This window comes from Rhyacophila brunnea, unplaced genomic scaffold, assembly GCF_057557595.1.
Source record: "Rhyacophila brunnea isolate RB1 unplaced genomic scaffold, BYU_Rbru_1.0 scaffold_15, whole genome shotgun sequence".
Lineage (NCBI taxonomy): Eukaryota > Metazoa > Arthropoda > Insecta > Trichoptera > Rhyacophilidae > Rhyacophila > Rhyacophila brunnea.
Window position 1 is genome coordinate 7,952,343 of NW_028232806.1, and position 14,619 is coordinate 7,966,961.

General features: G+C 37.4%; 1 protein-coding gene across 2 annotated transcripts in view; it reads right to left on the reverse strand.

Moving 5' to 3' along the window:
* Nucleotides 1-14,619, reverse strand: part of LOC147074881 (uncharacterized) — a 29,526-nt gene that overhangs the window by 4,128 nt on the left and 10,779 nt on the right. For both annotated transcript variants that reach the window (XM_085943064.1, XM_085943065.1), the window contains exons 5-6: nt 3,301-3,408; nt 246-491 (exon numbers count right to left, since the gene is read on the reverse strand). In XM_085943064.1, the coding sequence (XP_085799190.1) occupies nt 246-491; nt 3,301-3,408 (354 nt within the window). The remainder of the gene's footprint in view (nt 1-245; nt 492-3,300; nt 3,409-14,619) is intronic.

The following is a 14,619-nucleotide window of genomic DNA, read 5'->3' on the forward strand; positions in this document are numbered from 1 at the left end:
ATATGTACAAGTTTCCGGACACCTAAATTGAGCATCAGGCAAGCACAAAGAGTCGACAGTTTCGTCTACCTTGGGACTCTCGATAAAATCACGTCAACGAATAAATCGGTCTATGAACATTTAGTTTATTTAAGAATCTGATAACATGTACATAATTTTCAATGTATTGCAAAAATTGTATTAATTTAAATAGTTTTCCATGATGTGAATAAAGTTGAGAGGCACTGAACGTCTATAAGAATTACCTGAATATCTTCAATTTATTGGAATGCATCTCCCTCACATGCTTAAGTCTGGCTGGAGCAGTGTGGTACATTTGGGGGCACTTAGGACATGTGAAGACACCATCAGAAAAATGTGTGTCCCAATGTTTAAAAAACTCTGAAGTCTTTTCAAATGTGCTCCCGCACTTTTCGCAGATTTGGTCCGGTATATGCATTGCAAAATGCTTTCGCAGAACATGCTCATTCTCGAATTTTTCGTCACAGACGCTAGAAACACGATTGTTAAAAATGCACAACATTTAAATGACTAGAGATTAATTTCAGCCACACAAGTAACTTTTTTGCCTAATATATACACCCACGATGGCCGAGTGGCTTAAATGCCGGCCTATAGAGTCGAGGGTCCCAGGTTCGAATCCTGGGTCTGGCAAGTACACATATTGTTTTTCAATTTGTGTATGAGTCAGAGTATGGACCTAATAAGTTGAGCAAGTGGCTGACATCCATTTCTCGTAAAAAGAAAAATCTGTCAATACAAACCTCCACTCTATGGAGGCCCATATGATCCTATTAGGATCGGACATGGTCGAAAGAAAAAAAGAAAAGAAAATATACAGTAGAACCTCGATTTATCGGACAAGATTTCCAGCCCATATTCCGCTCGTAAACAATATTTGGTGCATGATAAACACATGATCATACAACATTGCATGTAGGGCCGTCAAAAAAGTGTTGATTCTTTTTGACTGATACTTCAATACGATACTGGATTGATACTTTCTTTCGAAGTTGCGACCTAGCAATAGCGAAGGGTGAATGTAGGCTGTTAAGATCTGACATAAATAGTGCACATTAAACTTTGTTAGTCATACACATCTGTTTTTATTGAACTAAGACTACAATTTACAGATGGTGTTGGTTAGTTTGAAAAAATAATTAAACCCTGCTTTAACCAAACCATAATAGTTTTAATATACTTCGGGCGATACGATAAAATCATGCACATATTTCATTCATACTTTCGTTAGATTAATACCATTGGACGCTGAAGACGCGCCCAGCGCATATAACGCTTAGGTGGCCATTCGATATAATTAGCATGCTATTTAAATGTGGTAATTAAAAAGTAATTATCTAGTCAGCAGTCAATGTGTTAATTATACATTTTACACATATTGTACCTAGGTTCATTTTTATAAATTCATTAAACCTTGCCTAAACCTAACTATAATAGATAAAAAATATTATTCGATCTATAAAATATCAAAAATTATGTATGATTTAATGGCATAATTTTAGATATTTTATAGATAGACGAGTACTATTATCTATTAAGGCTTGGTTTTCACAGGGTTCAATTGAATTTTAAAAGCTAAACAACACCGTCTATAAATTGTAGTCTTAGTTCAATGAAAACAAATATGTATGACTAAGTGTAGTGTGTACTATTTATGGCAGATCTTAGTAGCCTACCTCCATCCCCTTCTACCCTGGGGCAGTGTCCTCTAGGTGTCTATGCCGGCCGCTCTAGCATCTCCGTCAACACCGTCCGACCACCGGAGTTTGGGTTTGCCAGTCGACTAATAGTGCTATTAGCTTCATTTAAATTTGTCTTAATTGATTCGGCTCTTTCCAATAGGTATGTTTCTGACGCTTTTTAAAATTATCTATAGTCAATAAAGAATAAAATGGTTACATTCTTAAATTTTGTCATCATCATCCTTTGTGCATGCAAGTGCGTGGCGTGGAGCATGAAAATGTGATGCCTCCCACACATACATGACTACTATCGATGATGTCATGTTTGGCACGCTGAAAGTATATAGATATGAATGGACTAAAGGCCTGATAAATAGAATGTCGACATTATGTAAAACTAAATGAGTCTCTTAGCTGCTAAACCCGCTCCGGAGGTTTTTTGAGTTTCGAGTAAATCATGAAAAACAGTTTTGTGAATTTAGGATGATATTGTTGCTAGTAGTGGTGACGTTTGTATAGCGATTTAAACATAATAAGCATATTATGCTAAAAATTATGGTTTGAATCGCAATATCTGATTGGTCGGCTATGTAGAAGTGATTTAGTAACCTGTTATTTACGCTAGAACCAATTTGGCGACTCAAGTCAATATTCAGTTTGATTTTTTGACGAAACAGGGCGAAACCGACTAAACTAATTAAGAACATTATGCATAGATGAAAGGGAAATAACAAATAGCAAAACAATGACTAATGTGGCAATGCTGCTTCTGTGATGGGAAGTGATATCATTTTTTGAATTATGGTTTTCCATAAATTATTATTCAAATATTTTCATACTGACATACAATGGTAACAATCAAGATAAAATGACAGCTAGGAAACATCATCAGTATTTTAATAAATTGTAAACGCACCTACCGCCAATCGAGTATACTCTCTAATAGGTATTGTGATTTATTATTGAAATGGCAACACACTGTGTGTTTATTAATAGTATTCACAAAATTCTCTATCAATTAATCGTGTTAATGCTTGAAAATTATTCATTCCTCTTTGGTTGGATAATATTCATAGATAATTGATTTCCAATTTTGTCAAAAACTATAGTAGACTCAGTACAAATTTACAAGACGGTTTTGTATAGCTTTTTGTGCTCAAAAATAATAGTTCAAATTAAAAGATTATATACAATAAAATTTAATTAAAATAACTGATAATACTGACTATTTATATCGGCCAATGGGTAGCCATAAAAGCAAATTCTATCAGATATCAAATATTATGTTGGTGTTATTGACCGTCTTAAATATTAAATTCACCTCTATTTACTATTTCTGTTAGTAAAATGTAATTATTGGATAGCGAATGTTAATTTTGTTTCAATATTTCACTGCCAGCGGCGCCACCTGTTTATTGCTATGTTTATTCGTAAAGTGACTGACTAGGTCATAAGCCGACTTATTTAAATATGTAACTACGACTATGCATAAGGCCCTTAGAATTTACGAAAGTGTTACTTCGTTAAAACAGACAGGTTAGACTCGTATCATAATGAATTGCTATGCGATAGTTTTTCATCGCACATATTCACATACTTGCATTTGGTGTCCGTTCTTTCAAAATAGTAGTGTAGCACATTGGGGTCTAATTTAATTTTTTCACGATTTATATCAGCGAGCATCTCTTTCCCTCTCCTTTCATTTCTATAATAAAAAAAGACTTTAATTATTATATAAAGTCACCCAAATGATGTCAATCTTTTCATAATGCAACGTAGGTCAGCGGTAGGCAACAATTTTGTATTCAGAAAACTTGCACTTCAAAATGTACATTTTTGTAAAAATCTTTCTATAGTACAGATGTGTAGGTACTGATTTTTAAACAAATAATATATAATTAATATGTACAATTTGATTTAGAATGAATAAATATATAATATATTAATTCTATTGCCTACTCAGCGATTTTATTTAATTATTTATGTCGACCAGTGGCGAGGGGTGGAGGTAGGCTGTTAAGATCCGACATAAATAGTGCACACTAAACTTTGTCAGTCATACTTATTTGTTTTCATTGAACCAAGAATACAAATTGCAGATGGTGCTGGTTAGCTTTTAAAAATCAATTAAACCCTGCATAACCAAACCCAACCAGTGTGTCGCAATTTTTATTTTTATAAAACATAAGAAGTTAAAATGTGTTATTATTTCAAGCAAAACTTTTTAATTTAAAGTGTCTAGACACGTATGCGTCTATCATTGTGACTGCCTTATGGCCGGCTAGATGGCAGTGACTTGCCTGCGCGGTAGACTTATACAGCGCTTTTCGGTTTGCACGAGCTTCAGTTTTCCTGTCCATACACACAGACTTCCCGATACAAACCAGTTTACGCAGGTAAGCTTGTCATAAAGCATGAGCGTCTAGCCGGCGCTTCATGTCTTGATTTGGGTTGTGTACGAAAATTTAAATTTGCATTGTTAATGGAAAAGCATCTTTGCTATTTTAAATATATTAATATTAAAATAAAACAAACACATCAAAAATAAAAAGATTTAATTTTCGAAATATGAATTCATACAAAAGACTACTTGTAATGGCCTACAAGGGCACATGTGACCTTAAAGCGCAACCCACATTGAGGTGCATGTCACGGTGCTTGTCGCCTACTGTCACGGGCTGCCGCTACTGGAAAAAAGTGTGTAATGTCGTTGTTCTTGGTTTTTAAAATGTTATCAGACTGATGTTCCCATCCCGTAGCACATTTTGAACCTTTAAACGAACATTGTCAGTTGGCAGAATCTGCTGTAATCACTAATACAACAATGAAGTCACTTCACGTTGAACTGTACTGCATCGGCACGTGCATGACATTTTAAACGTTGTTATCATATTCCACATGCCTACACTTTTCGAATGTCATGTCAAAATCACGTTTTTTTGTTTTTAGCGGTTGGCACTTTGTATTTTCGATAAGAACATTTGTCATGTTATATTAACTTGCCACACTAAGGAAAACAAGTTTTACGCTGGCAACTCGGAGAAGGAGGCAAAAAGCAAGATGGCGGTTGGCGACGGAAATGAGTTGCTGTTTTTTGGTGTTGTGATTGGCGAATTTGTACGGAGATAAATTAATAATCGATTAAGGAGACGAGAGGCTGGTGACACGGGGCTTACGTGTGGGGACCTCGAGGCAGGACGGACGTGCATGGGTGGCCTAGATCGGTCCGCTCGAATTGGAGATGGTTTACCGTCGTAAAGATAACGCCCGGACAAAGGCTTGCCGACGTCGGAATTTGGTTCCACCAAGGAGACCTGGATTATCGTAAGCTGTATCGTTCCATTTGTTCCATTATTTATTAATCCCTCTCGCGGGATTGTCAGAGTTTATTTTCTCGTTATTCAGGGTTTGATCCGTTAGCTGCAATTGTTCATTTTCTAACCTGTAATTTACCTGTCAAACTTATCGACAATATATAACTTATATCTTGAACTCAACTTAAACTTTTATTTCGCTCCTAGACTCCCTAATTTATAGCCTTCTCAGATCTAGGGGCTGGCGCCCACCTACCAGCATCCGTGCTGGGTATTATACATTGGTTTATCTTTTAGATATTTACGTTCCGGAGGAATGAAATTTGATAACGGCCGTTGGTACTCAAAAAACCCACGACCGGAGGGTAGTAGTCTTTTATACTGGCTAGCCGGCCTATATATATATCTCCTCTATAAACCTTAACACAAAACCTACGTTACATTTGGCGCCAACAGTGTTTTAGTGGCAGTTTCTTTTATGTTTCTTTTTATCGCTTTTATTACTGCTCACTCTAAACAAGTGCTACTCGTACGTTATTTCATTTCTCCAGATCATTTGCTTACATTGTTCGGATGATCTATCATCCCATATACCACTCTGGCAATCTCGTTCGATAGGCGATTTTTTGTATGTATTGTATTGTATTTTCGTCTTTTGTGTTGTGCAGTGAAGCCATTCTGTCAGATTTTTTTTTTCTTTCGTACATCGATAGAGCGGCCATTTTGAATACCACCGTCTTCACCTGCATGCGTTGCAGGTTGCATAAGCACAGGCGTTGCGCAATTACGTTACGAGGGAAGAATTGTTGCATTATCGGCGGAATAAAGTAATCATTAACTCGCCAGTCGTTCACAAGTATAGACGTTAAAATTTTCTCTCTTCGCCTGAAATAAAATAATTCTTTTCAAATTATTAACAGTTTATTCGTTATAATTTTTTTTCTACTACTCTTTTCGCAACAAAGTTTTATTTATTAAATTCGGAATTTCTTCAAACTTCATTGGACCTTGTCAGGTTTCTGACAGCAAGCACGTGGATGGGTGGGAGCTCATATTCTACAAACTAAAGGTATTTCAAATTGTATAACCATCATCTTATTGTTGCTGCTTCATAAATTTTTACCATCGCTTGGCTTCCTGTACCTTTGACTTGTTGAGATATCGCTAATCTGGTTTTCCGTCCATGTTTCAGAATACTAAACGGGAATAGTCATGCTGTGAGGGAATTGTTCGATATTGGTCATGGTGCAAATAACCTATGGAGAAATCGTTATGCTGCTGTGAATAGAAGGCCAGGAACCACAAAAGGAAGTTCGGCAGGATAAAATTGACAAAAGCACATTATTGCAACCCTCTTCTGAAACGCAAGGAAAACCAGCTCTGCAATCCCTTGGGATAACCACATGGAGACGCAGATCCCCTGGAGAATACTAAAGATATGTACTTTTTACTAAACATGTGATCTTTTTGTAAAAAAAAAATTATTTTCCCACGAATATTATTGTCGTCATTCAGTACCATGATATTAAAAGTAACATACATTTATCTAGTTTATCAAATCATTCCCAATTAATTCAAAATTAAATAATCAATTTACATTCATTCTTTTTTCTTTCGGACGTTAATTATTTCAAATCAAGCTTAGTAAACTCAATATCTTTTGTTAGAATTTCGTACCCAGGGTGACAGTGCACTAGGAGTCACATGTGTCAGGGATTGTAAAAAGAATTATTTCCAGTTATACTATCAATCAAAACGAAACTTTGTTGCCAATTTATATGTTATTGATTTAGTTTTGAAGAACTAATATATTGGAAAATTAGTGAAGTCTCTTAATTTATTTAACAGAAATATTTATCGACTATTTTAGAAACGTCTGTACATTTATATTTAATTTGTTACTCTGGCGAGTTTTAATTTATTTTCTTTATTGGCTTCTGTTTTGTGTTTTTTTATCTATCACGTATGTTGTACGTAATCCACGTTAAATTTTAATCGACAATTATTTATATAATCATTATTTATTTAATCATTTTTTAAAGCAATTTTACACATTTATATGCGAGTATGCGCCCACGAATAATTATTTTTTTGATCCAATGTGGTTTTTTTTAGTGTATTTTTATTGTAACATTTTTATATTCTGGTTTTGTACTAGTCCACAAAACTATTCATTAAACAACGTGATAGCCGTTTTATTTGTATTGCATTCTAATTCCTATTTGTTTTATCGCTATTTATTGCTGGGTGTTGGTATTGTTTAGTTTTTTTTTATATCGTTAGGCGGTTGTGATTACCACAGAGAGGTTAATTTTTTTTTCTGTTCATTTCACTCATAGGAGAGATAACAATTAACAAAGTTGGACGGTTCATTTAGGTACTTCGAGATTATATTTCTTTCTTGACCCTTGCTAGAATTTTTTTTTTACGCCTATTTCTATTAACACACGTTTTAGTAAACATTATTCATTATATTATAAATAGCAAATTTTTTTTTCCCATAAATTTCACTAGTGTTGTTCTGGTATTGCTTCTTGTTGCTTTTGGCAGCGTCACTCCGGATGACGTAATCATTACACTCGAGTGGTTGCCGCTCCCTTTTCTATTGTGGTTACAATTGATAACAAGGGGTTTGTAATTGTTCGCCTGCTTGTTATTGACAACCAAATTTCGATTTGGGGGTGACGCTGGCCGAAGGGAATGAGGCATTCCAGTTAGCGTCAGGTACACTACATACACGTCATATAATCACACGACCTTTCGCCAATAACGCTGGACGGCAGCGAACGTCGGATTCTCTGTTTGTTTATAGGTCTCCAACGGATGTTGATATCTTCCGTTCTTCGTTTTCACCCGCGTTAGGTCGACATCTTGCTACTTATTATACCACACACCCTCTTGCACAGCACTCTCTGGGTCAGAGTGAAGAGCGGACACGGTCACACATCACTCACGCAAATTCTGCTGGGCCCATTGTTTGCGTGTAGTGAACAAATAGTTCAGTCTTGTTTTTTTTTCTTTTCTTATCTAATTCCGAAATTAAATCCAGTTGTGCTTTTATTTCATTGCAAGTGTAATTAGGTTCTTCCTGTGTTAGCATCTGCCTTGTTATGAACCATAAATATTGCTACCTGATTTTTTTCCTATTGTAAGGAAAGGATTGTACAATCTGTCCTCTAGAATTATAGCTGTTCTCGTTGCAGCTTTCTTTTTTAACCTCCTTATATAACCTGGTAATGTCGAAAAACAACATGGATCTTGACGCGTCGGAATTAATTAATATTCCGATCGATTTCGAAGAGACATGGAATAAACCGGAATTAGAGTTAGCCCTATTAAAAAGAGGGATTACTCCTTCTAAATCATTAGGGGAAATGAGGTTACAAGCCTCGGCCTGGAAGGCAGGTTATGGAGCTAGGTCGACGGTTGGTTCATTCAACGCTAGTAGCACTCCGCAAGTCCTTGTTAATTGCAATGCCACCCCAAAAGAAATAACCCTTAAATCATATAATGTCTCATTCGACGGTACTACCTCAGTACATGAATTTGTTACTAGGGTAGAGGAGTTAAGAGTCGGCCGGAAGACGCCTTCGGAGGTAATGGTGGCATGTTTCCCTGAACTTTTGAAAGGGCTAGCCTTAAAATGGTACAGATATGCAAAGAACACGTTTACAACATGGGATGACCTTAAACGGGCACTTTACGATAGGTTTGAAGGGGCGGAAGTGATGGATAAATTAAACGCGCTAATAATTACTAGGAAGCAACTTCCCGGGGAAGATGTATATTCTTATATAATGGAGATGAAAGAAATGGCTAGCAGGCTGGGTGACGTTCCAGAAATAAAGCTAGTAAATTTTATCAAGAAGGGGGTACATCACAGCTACAAGAGCGCTTTAGTCTCCAGAGGGGTTTATTCATTGGAAGACATCGAAACTAGCTGCCGAGAGATAGATGAAATTGGTATCGGTCCGGCAGTTGGTGGAGATGTCAACCCCATCCAACAAACCTCTGTAGCGGCATTAAACTCTCCAGGTACTTCGACGTTAGCCACTTCTCCAGCTATTTTACCCCCCGTTTTATCTCAGTCTGCCACCACGTGCAAAAAATGTTTGGACGTAGGCCACCATTACTTTCAATGTAGCAAAATTACGCATCCTATTTGTTTTTACTGTAGAAAATCCAACACCACCGCGCCGCGTTGTCCAGTGTGTAAGGCGGCCGGCACAGGCCTATTCAATGCAATACCTAGCAATAATATAAATACGAGGCCCTCGGCAAAAAACCCGAGGCGTCCCCCTCATACAAACCCACGGTGAATCAAATGGAGGAGGAATGGAGCCACTGGTTGGCGTTCGTTAAATATTTTCATTCATCCGCTAATCTGTCCCCTTTGTCTCGTCCCAGTCAATCCGACGTCAGGCCGTACCTGGGCGTTTCGGTTGGCTCGGAATTACTTTTTGGTCTGTTGGACTCGGGGGCCTCCGTCAGCTGTATCAGCGAGCAGAGGTCACTGAGCCTAATAGAGGCGGGATGTAAAGTATACCCTACGCAACTTATTATAAGGGCATTTGACGGTTCATGCCAACCTGCGATCGGAGCGCTTCAGGTTCCCATTACTCATGGTAACCTGACGCACAATATATTTTTAACTATCATTCAAAAACTCAATCCAGAGTTGATTTTGGGTATCGACTTTTGGAAGGTATTTAATATCGCGCCGGACGTACTGCAACTTGCTCCACCCCTGTCAGTTCCCTCACGTGTTATTCATACAGTAAACTCTTTAGAACATATTTCACTTAGTATTGATCAATTAAAATCTTTGCAACTTATTAAAGATAAATTTTATTCAATTTCATTCGAAAAATGTGGTTTGGGCAAAACCCATTTAATTTCGCATTGCATCGATACCACTGGCCCTCCGATTAAGCAACGGTATTATCCTTTGTCTCCCGCCAAGCAAATTATAATGGAAAGGGAGCTAGATGATATGTTGGCGATGGGAGTGGTCAGTGCTTCACGCTCTTCTTGGTCTAATCCGGTCATTATCGTCGCAAAGAAGGACGGTACTGGTCGAGTATGCCTGGATTCAAGGAAATTAAATGCAGTAACCAAACCCGATCGATACCCTTTACCATACATCTCACAAATTCTGGATCATTTACGCGACGCAAAATTCATTTCGTCTATTGATTTATCTAAAGCCTTCTGGCAAATCGAGTTGACTCCGGAGTCTCGGGAAAAGACCGCGTTCGTTGTGCCGAAGCGAGGTCTCTTCGAATATAATCGCATGGCGTTCGGCCTCCGAAATGCGCCAAACGAGCTCCAGCGCTTATCAGATCGCTTATTTGGACCAGAGTTTGAATCGAGAGTATTTTGTTATCTAGACGACGTAATTGTAGTATCAGAAAACTTTGAAGATCACTTAGCCTTATTAAATAAGGTGTTTGATAAGTTCAAATCTTCAGGATTGACGATCAATTTCAAAAAGTCTGAATTTTGCAAGTCGGAATTGAAATATCTCGGCTATATAGTTAACGATAAAGGGTTGCAGTGCGATCCGTTGAAATTGGACTGTGTTAAGAATTTCCCCACTCCAAAAAATGTAAAAGACGTAAAATCATTCATTGGTCTCTGTTCTTACTATAGAAGGTTCATTAACAATTTTTCATCAATAGCGGCTCCTTTAACTCAACTAACTTGTAAACCGAAAGGTGTTTTTAATTTTATCTGGTCGTCCGAAGCTCAATCCGCTTTCGACGCCCTTAAGAATGCCCTTATTACGGCTCCCGTTTTAGCTTGCCCCGATTTTACTAAAGAATTTTCTGTTCATTGTGACGCTTCAGCTTTTGCGATAGGGGCCGTCTTAATGCAAAACTTCCCCGACGGCGAGCACCCGGTGGCATATTTCTCCCGAGCCCTTTCTAAATGTCAAAAGAATTATAGCACTACAGAGCGTGAATTACTTGGATTAGTCGAATCGATACACTATTTCAGGCAATACCTAGAAGGTAGTCACTTCACCATTGTAACTGATCACTCCAGCCTGAAGTGGCTTACCACCTTGGATAATCCAAGTGGTCGATTGGCGCGCTGGGCAGCGAGGTTATCCCAGCACGACTTCGAGATAAAGCATCGTCCCGGTAAATTACACGCGGTTCCGGATGCTTTATCTCGAATCGAAGTGGCAATTATTAATATCAACCCAGCGACGCCCGACGATTGGTTCGAAACGATTTTTGAAGGTTGTAAAAATAACCCCACTAAGTATCCGCGTTTCAAAATTAGTAACAACAAACTTTTTAGATTCAAGACAGGAGAACTTCCTTTCTCGGACGCCCATTGGAAGGAATGTGTCAGACCGGAAGATAGATTGGAGCTTATAAAAAATTTTCATGATTCTATTAACTCAGTACACTTAGGTATATTCAAAACATTTAAGAAAATTTCACTTTATTATTATTGGCCAAATTTATTTAGAGATGTCACGAGATATGTCAATGCTTGCAAAACGTGCAAAGCATACAAACATTCAACCGCAAGTCCTCCTGGATTGATGTCGACTCCAAAGATGGTCGATCGCCCTATGCAGACGCTATCTTTGGATCTTATTGGACCCTTTCCAAAGTCGAGGGATGGTTGCATGTTCGTTTTGTCAGTGGTAGATATATTCAGCAAATTCATTTGGTTGCACCCATTAAAGCGTGCTACATCACTCCCCATTATAAAATTTTTAGAAAAACAAATCTTCCTTAAATACGGGGTACCCTTTTCAATAATAGCAGATAATGGCAAACAATTTGTTTCTAGGGAATTTAAAAAATTTGTTTCTTCATATGGGATTCCCAAAATTCTATATACCGCTTTCTATTCTCCACAAGCTAACACTGTGGAGAGATACAATCAATCTGTTAATACTTCTTTAGCAATTTTAGTCGGCAGAGATCATCGCTTATGGGCAAATTGCCTACCCCATGTGCAAGCGGCTCTGAATTCAACTGTTAATCTTTCCACTAAATTTACTCCCTTTTATCTCATGCATGGCAGGGAAATGATATTAGACGGCCGATATCACTTTCCAAGAGACAGCCCACCCAATGTTAAGTTAACTCTTCCGCCTAGCGCTGATCATTCTCAATTTCCGGATATGATTTCCAACTTACCGGAAATTTTTGATATAGTCCAGGAACAATTACTGGAAAACTTTAAAACCAATGCGCAGCGTTACAATCTCAGACGTAAACATGTACAATTCTCACCAGGAGATACGGTGTGGAGGAGAAATTTCGTTCAGTCGAACGCAGCAAGTTACTTCTCACACAAACTCGCACCGCGATTCTTAGAGAACCGCGTTGTCGAGAAAATCTCTCCTACTGTGTACTTGTTAGCTGATATGCAGGGAAAACCTCTCGGTAGATTTCACGTTAAAGATATCTTAAAACAATAGCTACCTTATGAGTAATCTCATTCTGTAGGATAAGCCTTATGCACTTCTGCTAACCACTATGGTGTTTTCTGATGCTTCCAGCATATTATAACTATAAAATTGCCAATTATTATCATTCCATTATTATGTTGATTATTCTCGGATTTTAATTCATTCATTTTAAAGTAACTTTCGTTTAGATACATTTAATCATTGGTCACACCTTTTCTTGTTTTGTAAATAAACCTAGTGGTTTCTTTTAATTTTTTTGTATTAATTAACTTCTAATTTCAAACGCAGGAGTCACTGTAAATTTAGAATCCTATTAATTAATTATCATTTAATTTTTTTACCCTGCTATAAATTCCTTTTTATCATTGAAGTTTTTACTTTATCTTAATCTAATGTTCTTTGAAATCTATTGGCATGGTGGTACACCAGTACAGGAGTACGAATTTCTTTCTTTCTCATTTTTGGTTGGAGGGTATCTCTTGGCTCTGCTAGCCATTCAACTATTATATAAATAGCTATTTGATACATGATTTAATACATATAATATAATTACAACCAGGAGATCTATTATGTCACAAACTGATGAATTGTTTCATCTTACCTTATTTTGCTCTATAAAGTTTTTCCACTCCGATCTCATTATTCAATATGATAACTGGTTTATAAATTATTAACTATCATTTATTATTATTATTTGTCTTTGTTTTAAAGGAATTAGAATGCTGTTTTATTTTGTATTGTTGTTATATATATACACCCCTAATATTATTTTTGATTTTTGATTTTTTTTGCTCCTTTTACAAGCTCGAATTTTACAAGAATGAATTAATATTTACAACATATTTTTTTTACTTATATACAATCATATTAATATCAGTTGTTTTCAACGCTCTTATTTTGTAAATGTTGAACCATTATTCATCTTATTAATTTCATTTCAGCTACTGACTTCTTTCCTGCACATGGCAATACACCCTTGTTCCGGTGAACGTCCATCGCAAAGGTGGTGGTTGCAGACCTTTCGGGAAGGAGGCCTACTCAAATTCATACCACACATCCAGCATCTGGACCTACTTTTGGTAAACAAGCATAGTTCTAAATACTACCGTAGAGCCAGGATGGGAGTTACGGTGCCCCCGGAAGGCGCAACCGCTGCCTTGGCGTTTGGAGGGGCCTGTCAGTTTAGCTACATAGTGATATATTTATAATTACAATTATGTACAATTGTCTAATTAAGTACATCGCGCTGTTGATCGTGTGATCTTTATTTATACCAGCTGCCTTTGTACTTGTTTTTGCGTGACGGTTTTGTTTGCTATTTGGTTTTTATTATTTTATCATATACATTAGAGTTTGGCATTGTTCTCTTATTTTTTTTTTATCTCAACTCAATTCGGTTCAGGCTAGATGGATGGTGATCAATGTTTTGTTTTGTCCATCTGCTAGGGATCTGTACCGCTACCAGAACTGAAGGTGATCTGGTAGGGTACCCCTTATTTTCTCTCTAGCAGTATTTTGATTATTGATTATTTGGTAGCGCTGGTCGGAACGGAAGGTGTATCCGGCTAAGCCTCCACTGGTAACGGAATCCAGCTGCCTGAGATTCCGTTGCTTCCTTTTGGTTGTATGGTGGGAGGTATGGATTCAACGCGATGCTCTACCGAATGCGGACGTTGTTTCCTACCTCGAAACCCGGTCTTACTGGGTTGGTTTTTATGCAGTTTTGTTGGAGAAGGTGCCTGAACCGAAGTGAGAGAAGCCATTCCTTTTGTTTTTTTTATTTCCTATTACAGGAAAGTGGTCGTTATAATACGTGCTCGTTAGCCTCTTACTCAATTTTTTATTATTTTTGCAACCTTGACTTGAATGTCAAATCAGTTGCGAACCAGGTGGTTCTTTTTAATTACATTTAGCTTCCGATGTGATCATGGGTTCCTTGCCTTTGTTCGCTTTCTTTTGGTGCTCCGTAGAATTGTTTTTTTCTTTATCTGGGGGGTTCGTTACTGATGGGTTTCAGGCCTATTGCTTTCCATTCTCTAGGACTGGAACATTTGGAACCAGAGGAAAACGTACGTCACCAGAGGTCTCGGGTTTGGCGGGATTGAGTTAGTCCAGAATCTGCGGCGGTGTATTTCTAAATAGTGTTAAGTGTGACCTATTG